The sequence below is a fragment of the Colletes gigas genome, unplaced genomic scaffold, assembly GCF_013123115.1.
Source record: "Colletes gigas isolate AHSC1104 unplaced genomic scaffold, ASM1312311v1 Colletes_gigas_Sc00006, whole genome shotgun sequence".
Taxonomy (NCBI): Eukaryota; Metazoa; Arthropoda; class Insecta; order Hymenoptera; family Colletidae; genus Colletes; species Colletes gigas.
This window is the reverse complement of record NW_025106635.1, coordinates 7442709-7465953: the sequence shown is the minus strand read 5'-3', so window position 1 is coordinate 7465953 and position 23245 is coordinate 7442709. Positions and strand designations below refer to the sequence as shown.

The 23245-nt window shown below is 44.5% G+C and overlaps 1 protein-coding gene across 3 annotated transcripts in view; it reads right to left on the bottom strand.

Annotated features, from left to right (window-relative positions):
- The window catches only part of LOC122395853 (tyrosine-protein kinase Btk29A), a 159342-nt gene that overhangs the window by 40838 nt on the left and 95259 nt on the right, over nt 1-23245 (bottom strand). The window contains exon 1 of one of the 3 annotated variants that reach the window (XM_043393752.1): nt 1939-2576. The exons of the other annotated variants lie outside the window; for them this stretch is intronic. Coding sequence (XP_043249687.1) covers nt 1939-2038 — 100 coding nt within the window. The 5' untranslated portion in view covers nt 2039-2576. Of the gene's footprint in view, nt 1-1938; nt 2577-23245 lie in introns of those variants that run through there. 3 annotated transcript variants of the gene reach the window in all.

Genomic DNA, 23245 nt, shown 5'->3' with positions numbered 1-23245 from the left:
GGATCTCGTTCAATTTTCACATCCAATTGACTTTTATTAGGCTGTTGCGCGCGAAGTGCTTTCTATAATTCCTCGATTCTTAATATTTTTTTTAATATCAAAATAGTGTTCTTATGGTAATTTCATAAGTTGTGTCAAAATGGAACCGGTGTCAAGTTCCTGTATATGGTCAGCAATGCTTATTCGTCACATTGGTCAGCTGTGCAGTATCTGTCCTGTCGATCTACGGTTTTAGGACATTTATACGGGTCATTTGCTATCCGGAATCTGTATCGAGCACTTGTTACGCGTTCGATATGTCGACACCATAATGAATACGTCAACCTGCCGGTCAAACGGTACAACGAGTCGAAAGGCGGGATCGCTCGATGCAATTGCGATCTTGACATTAGGCGTGGCAGGAACGTTGCGATTCTGTTCTCCTGGAAGAGCACGATCATGGCGGTAAAGGTCTTCGTTCCGTTCAGTTTTCAAGCGAAGGAAATTATCGGTTTTAAGGGTCGTTTCTGGCCCACTCTGTCCAATTCTATACACTATTTTGACGTAAAAAAAGGTAGGAAAAAGTACTTGAACGACCAATTGATTCAGCCCCGAGCGTAGCAAGTTGGTTAAAGACTTTCTACACGGGAAAATTATATTTTCCGTCGTGTTAAACCCGAGCGCATACATTGAATCGCATTACAAAAAGCAGAATGGCTACCGGTTTTCTATACAGCTATTGTTTCCTGCTGACGTTCGTCTGGCTCGTTATATATAAAAAAGTGAAAAAAACAGCTTAAACTTTCGCAGTATGCGGTGTTCGTAAAAATAGGTCAAACTCTTAATAAAGGAGAGTTTGATGAATTCGAGTTCCCCCGGTCGAAAGACGGATTTTTAATCGTCGCTGTACGAAGAGTATCCACGATTACGAGAGATATAATTTTGACAGTTCGATGGCCGGGGTCAGGTGGAACGTCGATGGAATTATCTGACATTAGGCGTCGAAAGAAGAAAACTCCGGGTACTATTCTTATGAAACGGATAGCGCTCGATCGTGCTCCGGCTGCTCCGAGCTAACCTTTTGCATTTTGCGCAACCGATATTTCAATATGAACACAATTGCGCGCGGATGCTTTCCCCTCGAGTGAACCGAAAAAGGCGAAACACACGACGAGGAGTCGCCGGTTTGGTTTAGAATTCTAAAAAGGGAAGGCTACGGACGCGGAACTCGACTCTCGATCGAAATTTAGCAAACATCCTAGCACGCGGCTGGTACGAGAAAACCCTAAAAAGGCGATCGTTGAAACTTTCATGCGTCGAACGTGGCCCGACAATGGCACCGTATCGGTCGAGGGTTAAAAAGACCTAATTCTTAGAACCGACCGCGCCAGTTGCTCGCCCCGTCTCGCGATTGCATTGTTTCGCGAGTCAAAAGGCACAACGGTGCATCGAAAATGCAGTTTGCGCTCGCAATGGTAAACGTCTTTATCGCGGAACAATGCACGGAGTCTTTTCCGCCACAAACGAGCAGGTGTATCGTGTCTCGACTCCGACACCTTGCGAGGTACAAAACCGTTATGCAATTGTTTTCGACCTGAAAACATGCAAATGATAATTCGATCAAATTTGCGAAACGACGAGCTGTAAAACTTGCACGGAACGGAACCTGAGTTACCAAACGAGATAACCGTGTGGTCGTTGGTTGTAAATATAAACATTTTCTAATCACAGAGCGCGATCGCGGCGCGTTACGTGCACGTAAAAAATACAATATCACGGTTGAAACAGGCACAAGTACAGGAAACGTTACATGAAAGCCAGGATGCGCTTTGCAGAAGAACGGATCAACGATGCGAAAAATGACCTCAAGGCGCGCAGGAAACGCAGCTCGGAAATCGCGATTTATTTGCGGAGGGATAGAACGTTTTCGGAGGAACGGAAAGGAGGTCGGGGACTTACCGGAATTCGCGTGGCCGTGTCCGGTGGTGCTGTTGGTCGCCGAATGAACGGCGTTCGTCGCCGCGTTCGCGACGTGCTTCAATGCACTTATCACCATCATATCTTCTATCACAGTCGAACACACCGGTGTTATATCACAGAACCGGACATCCGAGCACTCGCGGTTTAAAATCTTGGAATCCGGAATTCAGGTGGGAATCAAGCCACGAGCGTCGACATGGCGGCGTGTCGCGCTTCGAATTCCTCTTATCGAGACGCAACGACGGCCGTTGATCACCGAATTTACACAGTTGGATCGTCTAACCGTGCAAAATAACGATTCGAGTCGCGAACGGCATACTTTGCTCGCTGCCTGGCACTCTCGTTCCTATTTTCCAACGTGCACATCGATCGCGTGAAATTCTCCTCGATCGAGGCTCTCAGACGATCCCGATACTCGCGATCCAGCACATTCTCCGAAATTACGGAGCTCACGGAGCACGTTCGCGGGCTTTCGGACCGGGCAACGGGCGTTCTATCGTCGATCCTCGCGCGAAAAAAAGAAACCGTTCGTAGGGAACGCGGAGGAACGGAACGCACGGCGGTCGTGACTGTCGTCTAGGCGCGACTAAGTAGTTCCAGCACGTAGAACGCGAAAGGCAGTCGCCAGCCAAGCCGAGCCAGCCAGTCAGCCAGGTTTTGCCCCTCTTCTTCTTCCTCGGCCTTCTTCGGAGTTTCACCTTCACGGAAGTCTTGGCTCTCGCGAGCGGGACTCGCGTGTAGGTGTCGAACACCGCCGGATCCACTCTATTTCTTCACCAGAGGGGGATGACCTGGAAGCGTTACGCCTATGGCTTCGCGATAATCGAATAGTTACGCCGTTTCGACCCACTTCGCTCCCCTTTGCCCGGCTCGGGGACGTCTCTGATATTTCGGTCCGACGGCTCCCTAACTTCATTATTTCGTACTCTAAAAACACTTAACGTTAGGGTCTCCGCGCCAAAAAGAGTCTCGCGCCTGACACTACCTCTCTCGATGGTTATAATCTTGTAATTTAAAACAAATTTCGTCTCGGAAGTTCGTTTCTGACCGTCGACTCAAGGCGCCCGATTTTTCGCCTTGAAGCGAGGAATTGTATTTAATTATTCTTCGGGTGAACTTTGAACGCGACTGGGTTTACGATACGCCTTAAATCTGCTATCTCGGAGTCTCGCATTCGAGGACATATTCCGGTACAGCCTTCCGTGCGGAAACTTCCTGCCCAATAGAATCATCTTGCCATTTTCGTTCTCCCAGTCGTTGGTCGATCGCGAGAATATAGTCGTTAGCTATTTTTGCAATTCTTACCACGTTTTTGCACATTTCTATCGACGAAGTATCGAAGATTATTATCGAATCGAGTGTTCCCAGATAAAACGAGTAAACTGAAAATGAGAACAATGTTCAGAGTTGCGTGTATAACGTTTAATTTGTCGAATATAGATCGTGTCGAGTTGACGTTGTTTAACAACGTATCTCGATGGGACTTTCATCGATGGACAGATAGTGCTTGTTCAATTGCTCGTTAAATGTTTCGTTTGTCGGTTGTCTCCTCCGCGGAGCGGCGATACGACGATAATTTGTCGCCGAATACCCGATCGTTTATCGTCCTGACCGAGCGTAAACGGTGCTTACAACCTCCAGAAATTCCACTGAATTTTCGATGTGTACATCAGAACAGAAACTCCGAATTCTAATTAGAACTTGAAAACCCTGGAGCCCCCCGTCCGGTTCTCAATGGCAATTAACGTATCGCGAACCCACGGGCATTTCGAACGGTCTCGGGTCTGTGGTGCCGCATTCTAATCAACGAATATTTACTGCAACACAAAGTAACTGATCCCCGCCCTCGCGCCAGAAAAAGTCTCGAGGTGAGAAATTCAAGCAACTGGAATTAACAGACGTACACTACGCTAAAGTTATCGATTAGTAGTGTATCAGATTATTAATAAAAATAACGTTGAAACTGTTCCAATTGTGTAGATTTAGAATCGCGTTAAATATTCGTACTTGGATCGGTGAAACTTGCAACTATTTTTGGACCTCGATGGACTTTCTATATTCGTTGTCGAGCATCGTTTTTTATTTTACTAAATAAATAACCGGGCGGATCGAGCGGGAGGCCCCTTAACAGGGTTAATTGGTTCTGCCGTAATTCGACGGGCGAAGAGTCTGGGAAAGATACCCGCGAAAACGATATCTCCATTTTAAACGGGAACGTTAAAAAGAACCTCGACGAACATCACGAGTGGCGTTTCGTCGGAATTCCCGCGTTAATTAGGCGTTACGATACCTATAAGGGAAGCGACACGATTCGTTTGACTTTCGTAATCGACGCGGGCCATTGCCTCTAATTCGTAGAACGATTTCTTTCCAGCTAATTTCTATAGACGATCAACGATATTCTGTGTCGATACGAGACATATATTTCAACGCTTCGGGTATTTAATAAACGAATATTCATGCCACGACGATCACGGGTGCAGCGACTCTTTTGTCCAGCTTTTATTCGGCAAATATTTGAATATTAATGGATCGTTTGTCTTTCTTTCCGTGGTAAATGAAGAGGTTGGGAACAATCGAGCGTCGATCGCGGTCGGATTAAAGTATTAGCGGGATCGATCCGGCGTGTACCTGTCGTCGACCTAATAAGGTACCAGTTTCTGGCTGCTCGGCGGTCAAACGGTACGTTGAGTCAAGTTTCACGCACACGTTGCCTCTAAAGGCGAGTTTACACTTTGCCAGTCGGAGCCAATCAGGCTCATCAGGGATTTGAAACGTCGGGACGGCATTATTGGCCACTGTGCTGCGAACTCGCGTAACAATCGCTTTGATGTAGTCGCTGCCTGCAACGAAAGCCCGCAAATTCACGAAAATTGCCCGACGGCTCTCACGCCCTGGCTCTCTGCAGTCCAATGTTTATCTGCCCCCGAAGAAAAATGGCAAACATCGATCCTGGGATACTAATTAATAGATAAAATTCAGTCTCCTCGTGGCTGCGTATTTCTGCACCATCGTGTGCAGAGTATACGTCCCTGAAGCCACCGTGGCGGATGTTGAACCTCGGGTTTATTAATCCGCTACTTCAAAGAAGGAGGAAAGAGGCTGGCAACAGGAGACGCGGACGCAAAAGATTAAGTTTGTTGTCCCGTATCTAGCGATACATGATAATCCGTTGCACGATCCCGTCGCTTGTTTGCTCCGATAACGTCACTCGATATTCTTCGTCGAAATTTAAGAGTCTCAGACAACGGGTTCGCTGGAATATACAGAGTGTACCCGGTATTCGTAGTTACGGGATATCCTCGTTCTCGAGACGACACGATTCACTTTGGCACGTCTGTGCGTTACTCGCTGTTTCTACTTACTACTTACGCATGTGTCCAATTCGAGAAACTGTTGTTGGATTCCAACACTTTATTTAAGGGGTCTGGTAACTCTAGAATATTGAAAAATTCGATGGCTTAAATAATAGTTTGAAGCCTTAAAAACATTATGCGAAAGGTCTCAGTGTCGGAACAATGTTTTTGCTGAAAATTTCGAGCCCCAAACGATGACGTGTATCTGCGTCCTGTAGCGCGTTAAATGCATTTTCCTCGGAACTATGTTTTACAAAACGGTGTGCAGCATTACTCCAGTTCTAATTAATCAATTCCTTTGAAAATTTACAGTTATCTTTACTATTATATTTATTAGGCATTGCCGATCCGTTTTTTTTCAAAATTGTCAAATAATTCTGCAAAATATTCGTAATAAGAACTCGTTTTTGTGTTAAAATTCGATTTTAAGTTTCAAATATCTGCCACATTGTTCATTTTTATATAAATTGAAATGTCTCATCGTCAATGCCTAGGACATTTATCATAGTTAATGGAATATTTCGGTTTTTGTTGTACATAACAACCATTTTACCACAATCCTGCACACCAGCTGGCCATCAAAACAAGAAGTGGCTCGGGAACATGGCGCTGTGTAGGCTTAATTATAAATATTTTTTAAACATTGCCAAGGGTTTTTTTCAACATTTGTTATACCTAAATACAGTGCGAAGTTTCAGGATAATTGAATGCTTACTTTATATTCAGTGTTGCTTAAAAAAATGCCTCGTTTTCCATACCGCTAGAGGTACCAGACCCCTTAAGAAAAGAAAACTCGTACAACTATTACGTCGACTGAAGACCAGACTCTTTCTGTCCGTTTTTCAGTATTGCAGGCGTTTATATGTTATTGGTAGAGATGGGTAGAGGTGGGGACGATGGTCAAGGGATAGTGTGACTCAGGAAGTGTACGAGGTTCAGGATGAGTAAAGATTAGAAATCTGGACTAGGATGTTTTGTCTGGTCGTGTTGGTCATCCAACACTGTTTCTTCCTTGCAACTTCGCGAACCCTGTCCGGTTGCATCGCGAATAAACGGTACACCCTGTAGAGAGAGCGCGGTTTCGTCGTGTGCGGTTGGCGAACGGTGCAACGAATCGAGTTTCATTCACACACACGCAACACACGGGTCGTGCTCCCGCGATCCGGCAGGTGAACACAAATCGAGAAACACGAAAAATGTTACACGGTCGCCATTTCGCTTTTACAACATTTCCCCATCCTTTTCTTTCCTTTCCCTCCCACCCGTCGTAACACGATTTCGCGAACACCTTATCCGGTATTAAACTCGGGGCAGATAATAATTTAAATTACGAGCCGGTGTCGCTGAAAAAGACACTCCGGTGACCGTCTGCCTCCCGTTCGACGATGGTACGCGAAAATTATTCGCGAGGCGTCGTAAAATTTTATTATTTCATTCTGTTTCGAGCGCGCTTTACGTCGTGTAATAATAATAATTTCCTTCTTCTTTTTTTCTTTTTATTATTCGCCCGCTCGTAAATTTCCTATTGCCGTAAGCCCAGAAGTTACGATCCACGGTATATGTAGTTTGCTGGCGATAAGAGCGAGGCGCTTAATCGAACCGAAAGGGTTCGACCGATACGCGGACAAAAACCGTCTTTCGTGGAACAGTGCGAGCGCGCCACCGCGATAGCTTTCTACTCCTCCTTTTTCACCCCCGCCGACGTTTCCTCTCTCAAAATCGAATCCTATCGACGCCACCGTCGAAGTGGGCTTCGCTTCAAAATTCAATGACCTTCTCGAGCTTTCCAAGCACGAACGACGACGAGGAGAATTGCTGCCGAGATATATATCGACGCGAACGCTTCGCGTTTCGATTTCTCTTATTGGTTGCCAATGTACACGAGAGTGCGTACGCTCCGGAAGGATTGTATCTCGCGTAATCGAAACGACAAAGATCACGTAGATCGCGTCTTCGCGACTCGCTGTTCGGTTTAACGCTATTCCTACCATAACTGGTCGAATGACCGTTTCTAAAATTTCGTTTAGAATTTCCTATATACAATTGCATTGCCTTTAAACTTTACGACTTTTCCTAAAATGTACGTGTAATACTTTTTTCAATATTCACTTCTTTTTCTATTGTTTATTTTCTCAGAAAAATTTATAGTCTTACCTACCACGACCGGTCATTTTATCGGTTGAACGATTTATATTATCTCGAAGACTCAATTCTGAAACTATAAAGTCGTTACGAACGAATGATAATGCAGTTGTGGCATGATTCTAGCTGAAAAGTGCCTTCCAGAGACTATTTTAGGCACTTCCAAGTGTTTATTTGTCAGACTGGTATCTGAAGTGGTCAAAAACCTCGGATTTTCTTACGCCATCTTATCTATTATAACTGTAAAATAAATAAAATCATAACCTTAGGGGATGCCTAGACGACTTCTCACGAATTCAAATGAGTAAAGTCTTGTGATTCGAATAGAGAGCATCAAAACGTGGAAGTTGCCTGGATCATATTCAGTCATTTATTATTTCATATTTTTATTCTATAATTTAATAAAAGAAACTATATTTTTATACTGTAAAATTGGCTATTATCTTCATTCTATATTAAAAAAATATAAGTTGTGCTGAAAACCGGTCGCGGTAGGAATCGGTATAAATGAAGTGTCGGTAGGAATAGTGTTAAACGATCATAATTTTACTTATAAAAGCCTAGCTATTAGGTCATTTACCTTCCTATAATAGTGTAATAATATTCAGTAGACCCGTGTCTGATCAACAACGTTCGAACGCAACTTAGTCATCGTGGAGCCGGAAAACCGTAGCCAATATTTCATTTTAACCTTTCATTTCCATAATTGGGATCGCGATACGCGCTGGAATCGGCCGATTAAACGAAGGATACATGCTTGCTGGTTGACCGGTACGATCGATAAAATGTGCCTTTGCTTGTTCAGTGGGTTAATAAACGATCGACCTAGGATTTTTCCGAACAGCGAGTTAGAAACGCGACGTCCAAGTTCGAGTCGAGCGACGGCGTAACGCGATATGGAAGCGAGGCATGCGGGGCAAATTAAATTACGAGTCGGTGCCTCCAGGTATCGAACTTCCGGTACGTGAAGGCGACGAGAAAACTTTCCCGGCCGATTAGTTCGGGGAAGTTGGTTTGCGTATATCACACGCGATAAAAAAAAAAGCTTAACCATTATTTTTCAATAATAACCGCAGTTCGAAACGCGATTTCGTTACGCTAAATATCCACGTGATCGTAATTAACTGCCGTCGGATAATTTATCCCAAGACACGGATCCGATCGATTGAGCCGATAGATTCTAATCTTCCTAATCTCGGTGAGGCGGTACCACCCGCGCTCACCGCAAGACAACATTCAATCGCTTCCCGTACTAAGGTCTCCATTACGGTCAGGGCGCGATTAATTGGCCGTTCAAGGTCACTGAGCGGTTACCCCCTCTCCCTCCCACTTCCACAATACCGCCTATTCTGTTCCCTATTAATTTTAGGCACCAATCTTGTTAGCCATAGGCATAGGTGATCCCAAAATATAAGAATGAAGTTCTTGAAGCGTTTATTGGCAAAATGAATCGACTTCGCGGAAACTGTGAGACGTAGGAGAGTTCGTTGAGCGGATCGACCAAAGTTGTGGTTAATTGGTGGTTGGTGAGAGCGGCGGAGATAGATACTCGTCGGAAAGCGCTGAGTCTGGGATCTTGCTCGGCTCGCGAGGACGCGATCAGTCATTTTCCCGTTCGTCCTGCTCGTCGGAAAGGAACCGGAACTGGTCCGATCGCGGGGGGAACGACGGGCAACGCCGGTTAACAGCTTTCCAGGAGAAATTGCCTCTCGCGGCGCGAATCTTTGCCTTTGAGCCGAGAACAGGGTCGAGGAACGAGGAGGCCTCGCTTCTTTGTTTTCCCTGCAGAGAACCTTTTATATACCGTCCCCTCCCCCCCACCCTTTCTGTTCTCGCTTATCGATACAATTCCTGAATATTTCCTTTGAAAATGGACCTCTCGCGCGCGGCCCGTATATACGCCGCGTCGCGAATTTGCATGAAATTCATGAGAGCGACGCGGATGCTTTGATCCTGGATTATACTTTCGAAGAGAATGAATGTCGCATTTTATATGGTGCTTGTTGCGCGCGTAGACAGGTACGGTCGCTGGATCAAATTTGATCGCTCGACGCAGCAGGGTTATATTTCATTTTTTAGTTCCAATTCCGAAACGCAATTAACAACGGCTGTTTAAATCCTGCTGCACGTTCTGATCCCGTCTCGGAGAATATTTGTTTGGACTTTCGGGCGTCTGGAATTTCCAGAGGCTCGCTAAACCCGATCTCTTACATTTCATCGAGGAATCGTACGAGCTAATAGAAATTTAAACGCGTCCCTCTTCGCGAACGTCTCTGATAATAATCCATTAACCGGCGCAACGATCCCGGTGGTTTTCTTTCCTGATTTCACTTTACGTTTTCGCTGTAATTGGATCGTAATTTTGATACGGACGGAGGCCCGCCCCGACTCGTGTTGAACTCGTTTCGGCGGGACGCTGTACCCGAACTAATTTGACCGTGTAATCTGGTCGTCGTTCTACGTGTCCTCTTCCGTGTCTACCACGAGTCTCTTCCGTCTGGTTCCCTGGGAAAAGCGTCCTCCGCGGAGCAGACAAAAGGACATTGATTTTGGATCAGGGGATTCGTCCCCGTAAGCTTTTCCAGATTCCGCGGGACACGGCAGAAAAAAGCAACAAAAGAATCCTCTCCTTCCTCCCCTCTGTCCTTCTCTCTTTTCCCGTGCTCCGTTCAGTCCGTCAATCGGCTCTTTGTTCGTGCTGCTCTTTGCATTCTAGCTCGCGCAGAATGGAGCACAGTATCGTGCTTTTTGCCCCGTACACTTCGTATTTTTTCGGTCGAACCGTCAGCCAGCCGAGCCCCTCTGTCTCCTCCGGCTACCCTTCGCGTTCTTGTTCGAAAGAACTGAGACGCGAAGCCCCCGCTGTAATCGACTGAAAAATACATCCACGAGTCCGCGCCGATGCACCGACCCCGCCGGCAGTTTTTCATGCAACGAACCACGCTGCATGCCAATTCGTCACGGGTCCAGAATCCTTTGCCCGAGCGACACATATCTCGTGCATCCACGGAGTCGATAATCCGCCTACCACGGACGAGCAGCCATTTTTTAATATTCCATCTTGAGCAAGAGGCGGAGAATATGTTCGAGTCTCCCAAGAAATAAACAATCAACGCGATCCGAAGTTCCTCGAAAGGGGACCGAGCTTCCGCGAAGAATTAACGGGCAGTCAGCGATTACGGTCCAAGGGATGTTTCGTAAGCAGGGTTCGAGCCACTTTACCTCGATAGGGGGACGAAGTGGCACGCTTCGCGAGAAACAATGTACTCTCGTAACCCACACCGACGCGTCGTTTAATAAAAATTGCTTGGACGGCAGGAATCTTGGCCTCGGACTCGCTGCACGCCGTTAAAAAGAGAGTCGACGAGGAGTTATTGAGAATCAGCACCTCCGCGTGTCTTTTCTTCCGTCGTCGTTTCGCTTCGAACCACCCTTTATCGTTCCCTGCCCTAATATTCGTCGTCGTTTCACGGTTCGCTGCGATTTTTGATAACGGTGCTCGCTGAAATTCCACGCGTATCGTAACCGAGCCCCGGTTGGGGGTAGTTTGTAATTTAATTGCAAGCCTGCGGAAGACGGTTCGATTACCGCCCGGAAGTTAAATTAGGATTCGGAAGCTGTTCGAGAAACTATCCGAGACAGGAAGAAAAATTGACGGAGACGTCTGAAACGGATCCCGTTGCCGAACTAAACCGGATTAACGATCGCGGAGTCGATCGAGCGGTTTCGAGGATTTGCATGCCGGCTACTCGATGCAAAACCAGAGGACGGCTTCCGGGACCGCCGCCAATTAAACGCGTCCCGATTTGAATAAATCGGGCTAATTCTGAGAGCCGCGTCGGAGGCGAGAGAACAACCCCGCAGAAAAAAGAAAAAGGAAAAATGTCTGCGCCTCGACGCGCTGCCGTCCTATTTGTCGGAAGAAGAGAATAGCACCGGTGTTCCAGCTTACGGGAGCCACGAAAAGAGTAGGAGTGGCGAGAAAAAGGGCAAACCGTGTGTATACCGAACCGCGCGGCCGCTTTTGTTGTCGTTTCTGGGCACCGGCGTTCCCGGGGCCGTAATTAAAATTCTACAAACTCGCCCGGAAGTTTTGGACGATCTCCAAAATCCTCCGACCGGTGAGCCTCCCGTCGATCGATCGGCCAAGCAAATCCCACGGAATCACGACGGTGACGTTGTTAAGACGTTGGGGAAGGAAACCCGGCGAACAGCTCTGCGGCAAATCGGAACATTTATATACACCTTCCTCGGTGGGTTTCTTCGACGTTTCAAAAGAGAGGCTAAGGACGAGACTGTAACGCTACCAAATATTATACTGCTCCCTAAAGATCTCGGGAATTTTATTTAATTGCTAATTAGCTGTAACATTCTTCAGAATAGACTATACGTATACATATAAAATGGAGGGCTTGACTCACTGACTCCACGCCCAGGCTAAGCTTTCGGACATAAAAAGCTGAAGTTTTGCACAGAGGTTTTCTTTATGATCTATACAAGGAATAAGAAAGGATATTCCGAAATTCAAATCCCAAGGGGGTGGAAAGGGGTTGCAACGTTTGTACGAGGAATATTTTATTTGTGGTCGGATTTACTTGAAACTTGGTCTTAATGCTCTTTGAAATAATTAATCAAACACTTATTCCGGTTTTTTTAAAAATTCAACCTCTGAAGGGGTGAAAAGGGGTTGTAACGTTTGCATGAGGAATATTTTATTTGTGGTCAGATTTGCATTATACTTGGTCTTAATGCTCATTGATACGCTTATTTCACATTAAAGTTGCCTTATTTTCGTAAATGGATCTAGAAACTTCAAATTTAACATGTAAGCACGTAATCATTATCTTATCACTAAACCGTTGCAATGGTGTAAATACGCCTAAATCAATATGGGTGTCTTTATGAAGGTTTTTTAGGACGTTAATTACGAAAATGGTATCAATTTTAAAATGTAAGATGGCGATTAAAATTCCATAGAGGTGAATGGGGACTTAAAAGGTTTTATGAAGAAACAATATCACGGGCAAAAGCTAGTCCTTCATACTAACAATAATTCTAAATTTCAACAGTCTCTGTGGACTTGGAAAAATTTTTTTCCAAACGTGCCATTTACAAAGTCGTAAAGTTCCACCCTTCCTCTTTGATTTGAAAGAAAAATCGAGTCGCTAAGATCTTTTTTCGGGGCGTGTTCTTCCTTCCCCGAGAGATCGACTTCGTTTCCGGTCCCATCCCCTTATTCTCAACGTCATCAAACTAATCACCTGCGAGTATTTGCTCTGGCGATGTTTGAATTTTGCTGTTCGACGACTATGTACGCAACCGTGGAACACGGTAACTCTCTGGTACCGCCTCGAGAACCACTTACCGAAAACTCCGACGACTGTTTCCCCCGCAATTCATATCCCACGGCGCGTAGAATTCTCCGGCCCGCCGGGGAAGGAAGAAACAGTCAGCAAATTTAATTGAACGTCGACGATGCATTATTCCGTTTCCCGTCGGCCGCGCGTTCGCGGGGAATTTTACTCGGCTTTTCCATAATTTCGAATTTCAATTAAACCAGATGAAATAGTTGTCCAATCGGCCCCGGTGATTACTCCCCCGGGCAATATCGTCTTAAGTGTGTCTTTTGTTTTCCCGCTGTTGCCAATTACCCGCGAAAAAAAACTCCCCGTTCTCCTCGAAACCGTAAAACCCCGGGATTTTAATTGTTTTTTTATCGTTTGCACCCGGCAACGGTCTTTTTACCAGCATTACCGGTTTCCACGAAGCTCTAATTTTTTAATAACGTGGTCATTAGTTGTTTGGTTGCATCTGGTAAAAAAATTATATCACGGAGAGACGGTGCTTATCGCGGGATTCAACGTATCAAGTTTTAGCGTCTTCGCTTGTAAAGGAGCCGCAGTTTGTCCCAGTTTCCGGGACCATTCTGTACAAAGGGTGTCTTCGAGAGGCTGTTGAAAAGTTTACAGGCTCGTAGGTATACAAAAATATGAAACCTGTGCTAAAACGAGAGGGCGAAGCGTGAAATGTATCGCGTAACGAGTTAAAATTCGTTTACGTCCCCGTTCTTTGGGAAATGGCGCGAAGGCCTTGGTCCGCCGTTCGATCCTGATGAGTTTCATCGAAAAGGGAGACCAACGGGAGATTACCAGCGCTAAAAATCGTAGGAAAAGATTAACGAGCGTCGAATTGACCGTTAACGTGGCTGGTAAAGTGGGCCGAACGCAGGCGGATAAATAAACCAGCGGCTAAACAGGGGAACACGTTAAATCCAAACAAGAACTACCTATCGATTAGACCGCCGTGTGCAGTTATAGCGTTCCGACGGGACGGAATTCGATTCGACAACGAGCTTAATCGCAAATTCCTGAACCTGGAAACTTCGCGATACACACGGGCTGCTCGAACCAATGCGGTCGCCTGCACGGACCTCGTTGACAAACTGCAATCTAATGTTCGGCAAATATAAAAGGCAATCGAGGCCAGCAGTTCCGTACGATCGCGATACGGAATTGCTAAAACTGTTCTAACGTTTTGTTGTTCGCTGCCATATACAGGGCGTTCGGCCACTCCTGGGAATTCTAGAGGCCAAAATAAGACGAAAATCAAGAATATCAATTTCTTGACTGAGGCTTCCTTAAAAAGTTATTAATAATTAAATTAAAAAATTTCAAATCGTTTTAGAAAAATTTCTTTCGGTTGCGGGGGTCAATCACAATCATTTTTGGTCATTAGACATAACCTTGAAATCCTTTCCACTTTCGAGAAAAAAATTCGAGAAGGTGTGATATTTTTAGACGAAATTAAAAAATTTCAAATCACACTAAAAAAATTATTTTTAGTTACAGGGGTCAATTACAAGTATTTTTGGTCAATAGACATACACCCGAAATCCTACTCACTTTCGAGAAAAAAATTAATTACTGAAAATATAATGTCTGACCATACCGTAAACCTATTTCCCTTAAATTTTTCGGCGGAAAACAATTTTCTCAAATCGTTCTGAAAAAATTATTTTCGATTTTGGGGGTCAATAACGATTATTTTTGGTGGATATGCATACACTCGAAATCCTAACCATTTTCGAGAAAAAAATTCGGGTAGGTACTGAAATTTTCTGACGAAAAAAAAAATTTCAAATCGTTCTGGAAAAATTATTTTTAGCTAGAGGGGTCAATTACAATCAGTTTTGGTGAATAGACATACCCCAAATATCCCACCCACTTTCTAGAAAAAAATTCGAGAAGGTGTGAAATTTTTCAAGGGGAAAAAAAACGTAGATCGTTTTGGAAAAATTATTTTCGGTTGCGGGAGTCAATTATAATCGTTTTTGGTCATTAGACATAACCTCGAAATCCTTTCCACTTTCGAGAAAAAAATTCGAAAATGTGTGAGATTTTCCAACAAAATTAAAAAATTTCAAATCGTTCTGGAAAAATTATTCTCGGTTGCAGGGGTCATTTACAATCATTTTTGGTGAATAGACATACCCCTGAAATCCTGCGCATTTTCGAGAAAAAAATTCAGTACAGGCGAAATTTTAAACGTTAATAATTTTCTAACGATGCCTCCATCAACAAATTGGTATTCTTGATTTTCGTCTTATTTTGGCCTCTTGAATCACCCTTTATAATTTTACCCACGGGTAGCCGAACATTCTGTATATCTTTATTACGATGATCTATACGTTTCAGCCATCGCAGAAATCCAATTCCTCAATAATTAATCATCCTACATATTTGAAATTGAAAGCCACGAAAATGTTAAAAAGATTCCCGGAACGATAGGAGCAGGTGATATTATTGTCCGTCCAAGCGAATAATTGTTTTCCAAGAAAAAGCGAACTATCCCGCTCGAGGAATCTGCAAATGGCACTGTCGAGATTTCCCGCGCGCGGACGACGTTGAAATTGCAAAAATGTTGGTTGGCAAGTTTGCGCGATCATTAGCGAACAATTTATCGTATCGTCGTAGCGAAATCTGGCGTCGCGGGCCGCGTCGAATCGATATTCAATTACGGAACGTCGCGACGCCCACCGCGGGAAAGCGCGATAAGAGGCGACCGAGAAAGCGGCTTCGAAGATAGAATTATCGACACGCGGCTGGAAAATGAGCACCGGGCTGCGGAATGCGAGCGTCCCGTCCTGATGTTTCACCGTTGGACCAGCACGCGCGACGTTCGCCAGACCGCTGAACGAGCCCGGCCTCATTGTTTATGCTCCCGATCACGACTGGGCCGATTGTTCCGCGAAAATCGAGTACATTGAAACGCCATTTTAATCATCGAAGAGCCCCCACGGTCTGCTTTAACGCCATAGAGGCGGTTAGAGAATGAAAACGCTCTCGCGTAGTGTCGAAACAGAGTTAAACTTTCCTCGAGGACTATTTCGGGGCTTTGCCGTGTCGTCCATTTTCCGGCGCACGAAGTTCGAGATTCGATCGTGAATTCGACGTGAACGCGGGGATTCTCGTTCAACAGCTCTGAAACTAACTTGTACCTATCAATTTTTTCCGGATAAACTGTTCTTTGCATCGATTTCTATCGGTACAAATTTTAGTCAGCTTTCCCTTGAAACCGAACGTTGATCAACGGCTGATAACAGCGTCAAAAAATGTAACGACTGATTTCCAGCGGTTGATCCCTTTAAACGAACGCGTCGATCGTTAATTGATCACCGAAATAATCGCGCGCCTCTGTCTCGTATCGTCGTTAACGATTGCTAATTAGTGGCCGCCGATTGCATCGTTTCTTTTTGTCGGCCGCGGGTCGCGTTTGGCTCGAAATTACAACTAAAAAGCGACGGAGGACAGAAGCGAAAAAAAGAATTTTTTTTAGTAATTATTCTCTCTTCAAACGATGGCTAATTGAAAACTGATTATTCGAAACTAATGAATGCGTACTTGTGCCCCGCACTCTCGTTATTTAATATTCCCGGCAATTTTGTTAATTACAATTGCACGATCGATGCACCTGTTAATATTATTACCCGATCGTTGGAGGTAATGAACTATTGCTCGAACATGGTCCTAGAAGGACGCAACTTTTTACAAACACTCCGTTTAATAGGTTCGTGAAAAGCGGCCGTATTACCGTGATTTAAAAATTATTTGCGGTAAAGTGGATGAATTAAAGCCGAGAGCGTTTCGATAAAATGTTTAAAGCCTGCCGATGAATTTCTATACTCCGACGTTGGCCACATTATCAATAAATCGAATCCTATTTATTATTCCCGCAACGTCGTCCATAAATCCATTCCCGTCGGCTTTAGACTCGGAAAACCGATATCCAGTGATTATCAAACCGTGGTAATCTAATCGCGATTGCATCTCGTTACCGGACACTCCTTTTAGTATCCTTTCGAAAGGACCCGGTGCATTTGAACGATAAAAAAATGGTGAAATCGAACAATGCTCGACCCTCCATGAATCACGGGTTGGCTCGTTGCAAAATTCTCTGTGTTTACAATAGCATTAAGACGCGGAAAAGAAGTGGTAGCAAGGAAATCAAGGGCGTAGTCAGGGTCGATTTTTTCCCTTAAACTTCGACGGCAAGTAGAAAAGGTGATTAATGGTCAGACGCGCCAAACTCGACTTCAATTTTCTCGAGAACGAGGACTCGAGCGAAAAAATCTTGCTCGTCCCTTTCGACTTATTTTTACGCGTGGAACCACCACCCTCTGGCTCGAAATTATTTCCAATTTCCTGGAACCTCGTCCCTCTTTTTTCAACCGAATTTCCGGGCTCGTCTAATACATCTCCGCGCGGGACAGCGTGCGAAAATTACTCCGTAGTATCACGACTGCATTAAGCTCTGAGTTATTTATCACCGATGGATGCGCGTCGAGCAGCCCTCGAACTCCGCTTGATATTCCATCGCGCGAAGATGGAGCAGCCCGCCGGCGGGTAATCCACCGGGGATTGAATTATTGACACCCGTAGGAGGCAAAAACCAAGGCACTAAGGGAGAAAATAGAATAGGGGGAGGGAGGGAACGCAAGGTGTTGCCAGGACCGACATCACAGTTGCCGCTGGCTGAAGAGTGGAATGGCTGGTCCAGGCCAAGTTGTCGAGTGCTGCTCCGTGTGCACCGTACACACGATCATTAACCCCAATTACGTTGTGCGCACAACGGGTCCGAGTGCCACACGCTTCGGTCATAATGAGCTATTTGTGTGCCAGTTACCGGGGGAGGGGAGGGAGGGGTTGTGTCGATGACGCCAAGGCACGCGTCTGCGCGAGCTTCCGTTTCCTGCACGGACCGCGATAACGATGCACCCCTGAGCAATTCTTTCCAGCCACGGGGTCCCAGCCAAACGCTTTCCCCGGAAATTACCGAATAACCAGGATTTTACTTATCTCTCGGTACCCACGTTCTTAATCCTTTCGTTCTCAGCGCGACCGTACGAATACGCGTTTTTATTCGAGCCGGGCAATTTATACTCCCACCCTATGCCACGCGCCTTAATGATCGCGGGGATTTCATAACGTGGGAATAATTACTTTCGTCCCTCGTGAAGTCGGGAATTTTATCAGACGATTAACCCCCCGACCAGTCAATTTTCTTGGACGATGCACACGATTTGGAGAATTAGATTCGATACAAAATAGAATTCAACCAGCGTGGACTGCTCGAACCTTCAGCAGCAAGATAGGGAATCGTTTCTCTCGGGCGGACTTTGATCCGAACGCCCCTTTCAGAGGAGACAGTTTCCAACTTGGAGGGTCCGATCCAGGATCCGCTGGAACAGCTTCGTCGAAGAATTTACCAGCGGATCCGGGACGAGACGTAGTAAATTTGGCTTTGTCTCGGGCGAAGCACGTCTCTTAACTTACACCGACTCCTCTCTCTGCTACGTGTGTGTCCTCTTTCCGGGCTCGCGACTCTATCGATGTCGCGAGGATCTCGAGAAAGGCGACTCGCCCCGGGACGACGTACGAAACAAGTTCGACCAGATTCCCTTTATCGCGTATAAAACGACGATCGCCATAATTCAACGAAGTATCGGGGGATCCCTTTGTCGCCAGTAAATTCCGGTATTCGAACTCGGAAAGCGATCTTGACTTCGGTGTCGCAACCTATCGGGACACTGGAAACTTCGGACTGTATTTCATTGCTCGTTTCGAGCGAGTCCCTCGATAAGCATCTCGATCGCGAGGCGCGAATAAACGTTGGATAAACGACGATGAGTATTTCCCCCACGAACGATCGAATAAAAACGAGCACGGTGTTGCGAAAAAAAAAAACCGAGAAAATGATTTTCGACGTGAAATACGTCGGAGGGAACCGTGCCACGGAGCGTGGACAGAGTGCAAGAGACTCGATAATGTCTTTATCGGGGCTCCAGCCGGCGACTGGACGGGACAATCACGCGAGAGACCGGTTCCCGTTGCCAAGGTTTCAGCCATCGGGCTCAAGATTATCGGTTAACTGTACCCGTGCCCGTTACTCGCGATAACGGGAGACCACGGAAGTACTCGATTTTAAGCGATCGATGCCGCAATTGCATCCCGCGACGCCGATGATGAACGACGGACGCTCGAACTTACTTGCTCTCGATGGATGGAAGCGCCGAGTCGCGGATCTACTCACCTGTAACAGAAAGATATATACATTCTTAGAAGATGAACGAGACGGCAAATTGCGACGATCGAAAAATCGCGATACGAACGACAGACGATATCGGATTTCGACGCGTTTCGTTCTTCCAATCACTTTTTACGAACGTGAGATTAACACCGGAACTACCAAACCAGTCAAAATGACCCATTTGTAATCTATGTATATCTTCTATATCTATATATATTAGGTCATCCCATAAGTAATGTCGTCTCTTATCGTACCTTAAATAAACACTTGAATCGCATCTCAGCGATGTGTTTATAGAAACTTCTTTCTATATAGCTTAAAGAGTGCTCTCTCGACAGCCTATCGGTTGCGTTCGATGCAGTTTGAACCACAATTTTCAGTTGAAAAAAAAATTTTTAAATGAACGTGTGCGAACTTCATTTGCGGCATTGTATGCTTTATGAATTTAAAAAAAGGTAGTACAACTACGGATACGGTTGAAAACATTTGTGAAGTGTATGGTGAACATGCTTTGAATTTGAGAAAGTGTCAAAGATGGTTTTCCAAATTTCGAAAAGGTGATTTTATCCTTTCTGACGAACCGAGATCCGGTCGACCAACAGCGTTCAATCCTGAGGCATTGGAAGCTTTAATCGAGTTAGAACCACAATTAACTACCGATGAAATTGCTGAGAGATTAGGCAGTAGCAGCAGTACTGTCCGTAGACATTTAATACAATTGGGAAAAGTATCGAAACTGGGAAAATGGGTAACGCATGAACTGACGGTTTCTAACCGTATCCAGCGCATGAACATTTGTGCTTCTCTGCGAGATCGACAAAATAATCGTTCATTTCTCGATTAGATTATTACTGGTGACGAAAAGTGGGTCTTATACTGCAATCCCAAACGAAAACAACAATGGCTATCACCTGTTCAATCATCTTTACAGTGCCCAAAACCAGGGCTTCATCCCCGGAAAGTTTTGTTGTGCGTGTGGTGGGATATTAGAGGAATTATTCATTTTGAGCTTTTAAAGCAAAATCAGACCGTAACAGCTGAGATTTACAGCGAACAATTTGAACGTCTTCAAGCAGTGTTAGTGGAAAAACGACCATCATTAGTGAATCGCAAAGGTGTTCTATTCCACCACCATAACGCCTAGGCCACACACAGCAAGGATAACAGTACAACAAATTAAAAATTTCAACTGGGAACTTCTGCCACACCCATCATACTCTCCAGATCCTGTCCCAAGCGATTACCATCTATTCCGGTCAATGCAACATTTTTTAAGTGGAAAAAATTTCAACAATAGTAAAATCAGTACTAAATGAGTATTTTAATTCAAAATCTCAGAAGTTTTTCGAAAATGGAATAAGAAAGTTGACTGAAAGACGAGAAAAGGTCATCGAAACTGATAGTCAATATATCGCTGATTGAAAATAAATGTAAGTATTAATTTTTTTCACCGAAAGTCACCGTTAAAAAACGACATTACTTATGGGGTGACCTAATATAAAATGGAAGGTCTGACTCATTGACTCATCAACGCCCAGGCTAAGCCCTTGGACATAAAAAGCTGAAGTTTTGCACAGAGGTTTCCTTTATGATATATACAAAGAATAAGAAAGGATATTCCCAAATTCAACCCCTAAAGGGGTGTAAGGGGGTTGCAACGTTTGTATGAGGAATATTTTATGAAGGTTTTTGGGACGTTAATTATTAAAATGGTATCAATTTTGAAATGTAAGATGGCGACATGACATAAAATTAAAACTCTATAGAGGTGAATGGGGGCTTAAAAAAAATTTAAGGAGAAACAGTATTTTCGAGGGAACTAAACGGTTTCCTGCGCGAGCGAAGCCGCAGGCAAAAGCTAGTTTCAAATAAAACTTGTAAAAAATTTACTCGACCGAATTTTTGGAAATTTACCATACTTTTCTATAAGAGAATGAATAAACTATCGTTTCAATTTCCTTGGTGTAAATAAACACACTATAATTGTCGGTAGTTCTAGTGTTGAGCGAGCGAACGTTGTATACGTTCGATTGAAAGTTACTAATGAAAACGACGGGGCACGTTAAACCAGAAATTCCGAAACGAGGACAGTTTCAATTTGGTCGCCCAACGGATACGCGCGATCGTAAGATAAAAACGTCTTCGTGAAATGAAAAACGCAGGCATGAGACGGTTGATATAAGAGAAAAGAAGTTGGTCGTACGGCGCTGCATCGGGAGTGCGATCAAATTGAAACCATTTTACTGGAAGCCATAAACCGAACGGTAACTGCGGCTCTGTACGAAGTCTTATCGCGGGAAACGCTTTACAATTTCAATTTAATGTTCGCTGGCGATAGCGGCGCGAGTTATAAACGGGATTCGTACCGCGTGAAATTACGCCGCGCGGTGGTACACGTTTCGAAAACCGCGCGTCGTTTAAATCGATGGGTCGCCGAACGGGCCAATTTTCGGACTGTCCCTTTTATTTCCGATCCGACTCGTCTCTATAGAAACAAAAACGCTCCGATCGAACCGTTCATTGACCGGAAACCGATCGACGAATCGTATTAACGCGTTCTTGAGCGAAACGAATCGCTGAACCACGGAAAGTGTATTAGCGAAACGTTCGCGAGCAATAACGCCTATTGACGAGTCCTCGGTGAAATAATCGGGAACCGCGAACGACGTACTGCTACGCCGTATCAGCCTAACGCATCGCCGCATGTTAAATATTAACCGTAGTTTCCAATGCTCGTCGGATAGATGATACTTCCGGTGAACGTTCTGTTCCATATTTGTTTTCGATGCTGCGGTCGATCCGCGAAGCTCGCAAATACATGAACCCGTACATTATGAAAGCTCGCGTCCATTTGTCTTTGTACCGAGATGTAAAAGGTTCCGCGCTCGCGATCGATCGAAAGATTTTAATAAGCGCTGTTTGCTCTACGTATCGATATTCGAATGTAAACGTAACGAGCGATTTAATAAAAAAAAATACAAGCGTATTCTCTGCTCCTGTTTCTTTACGATTCAAGGGAAAATCGGCCGATTCGTGTTTATTTGTCGCGGCGATTTAGCTGCGTCGGATCACCGCGTTATCGAATTAACCGGGAAACGGACGATGGAGGGCTTATCTGGGATTGAGAATTAAATCAAATTAACGAGCTCCACGCGAGATCGGGGGACATTACGATCAATCCGCAGTTAGATTAAATCGGCTAGACATTCATTACCGGTACTCGCGAGGGGGTTCGGCGAGAGACGGAGGGAGCCGATCCGTCTCAATAGCTTTAAGCAGATAGGAAGTTCGAGGCGGCCGAGCCCAGGCAAAATACCTCGATTCCGATGATATTAAAATTACCTCCGTCGAAGATTCTTTGCCCCGTCGCGAGAATAGGAGAGAATCGCCTGACCCACTTTTTCCGCGCTCGTTCGCAAATTAAAAAGAGCTTTCGACGGCTGCCACCGCGCTTTCAAAAAAATTCTTATCGACGCTGCGTCCTGCCGCGTACAACGAAAATTAACTCGAATTATTTTGACGGTTCGGTCGTCTTCGTCGAACTGGTAATTTTAAATGCACCGAATCAACCCCTTAACGCTCACGTAATAGATACTTTTGCCACATAGCGATTTGTTTACTTTAACTGCTGATAATTAACATGTCCCATGGTATCCTATTCCAAAGCATGCACATTCCTTTTCACGTTTCGTACATTGTATATTTAATACATAAACAAAGGTAAAACCCCAAGATTTCACCGTCTTCTATTTAATCCGCGGTGGAAAATGCAGGAAAGAAACACAGAGCATGTACAGTGAATGTAATGTTTTTAATTTTTTAACATTTTTAATTGTACGTATATGTTGAATAATTAATTATAAATATTTAATTGGAAATGAAAAGTTATTCGAATTTATTGATATCTAGTTTTTTTTTTTAAATGAATTTAATTCATATATTTAATAACAATTTATTTTTCAATAAAATTAATCTTATTAGATATTAAAAAATTATTGTATATATCATAAAATAAAATTAGAATGATTTGTATCACATTCCATTATTCGCTGTATGCTCTCTATTTTGTTAAAAATAATTCGCATGGCATTATCAATGCAAAAAATATGTTACAATGTCCCAAGAATATGAATTTATGAGAAAGAAAAATTTGTGCATTTTTGGACGGTGAATTGAAGAAAAATGTGAGCGTTAAGGGGTGA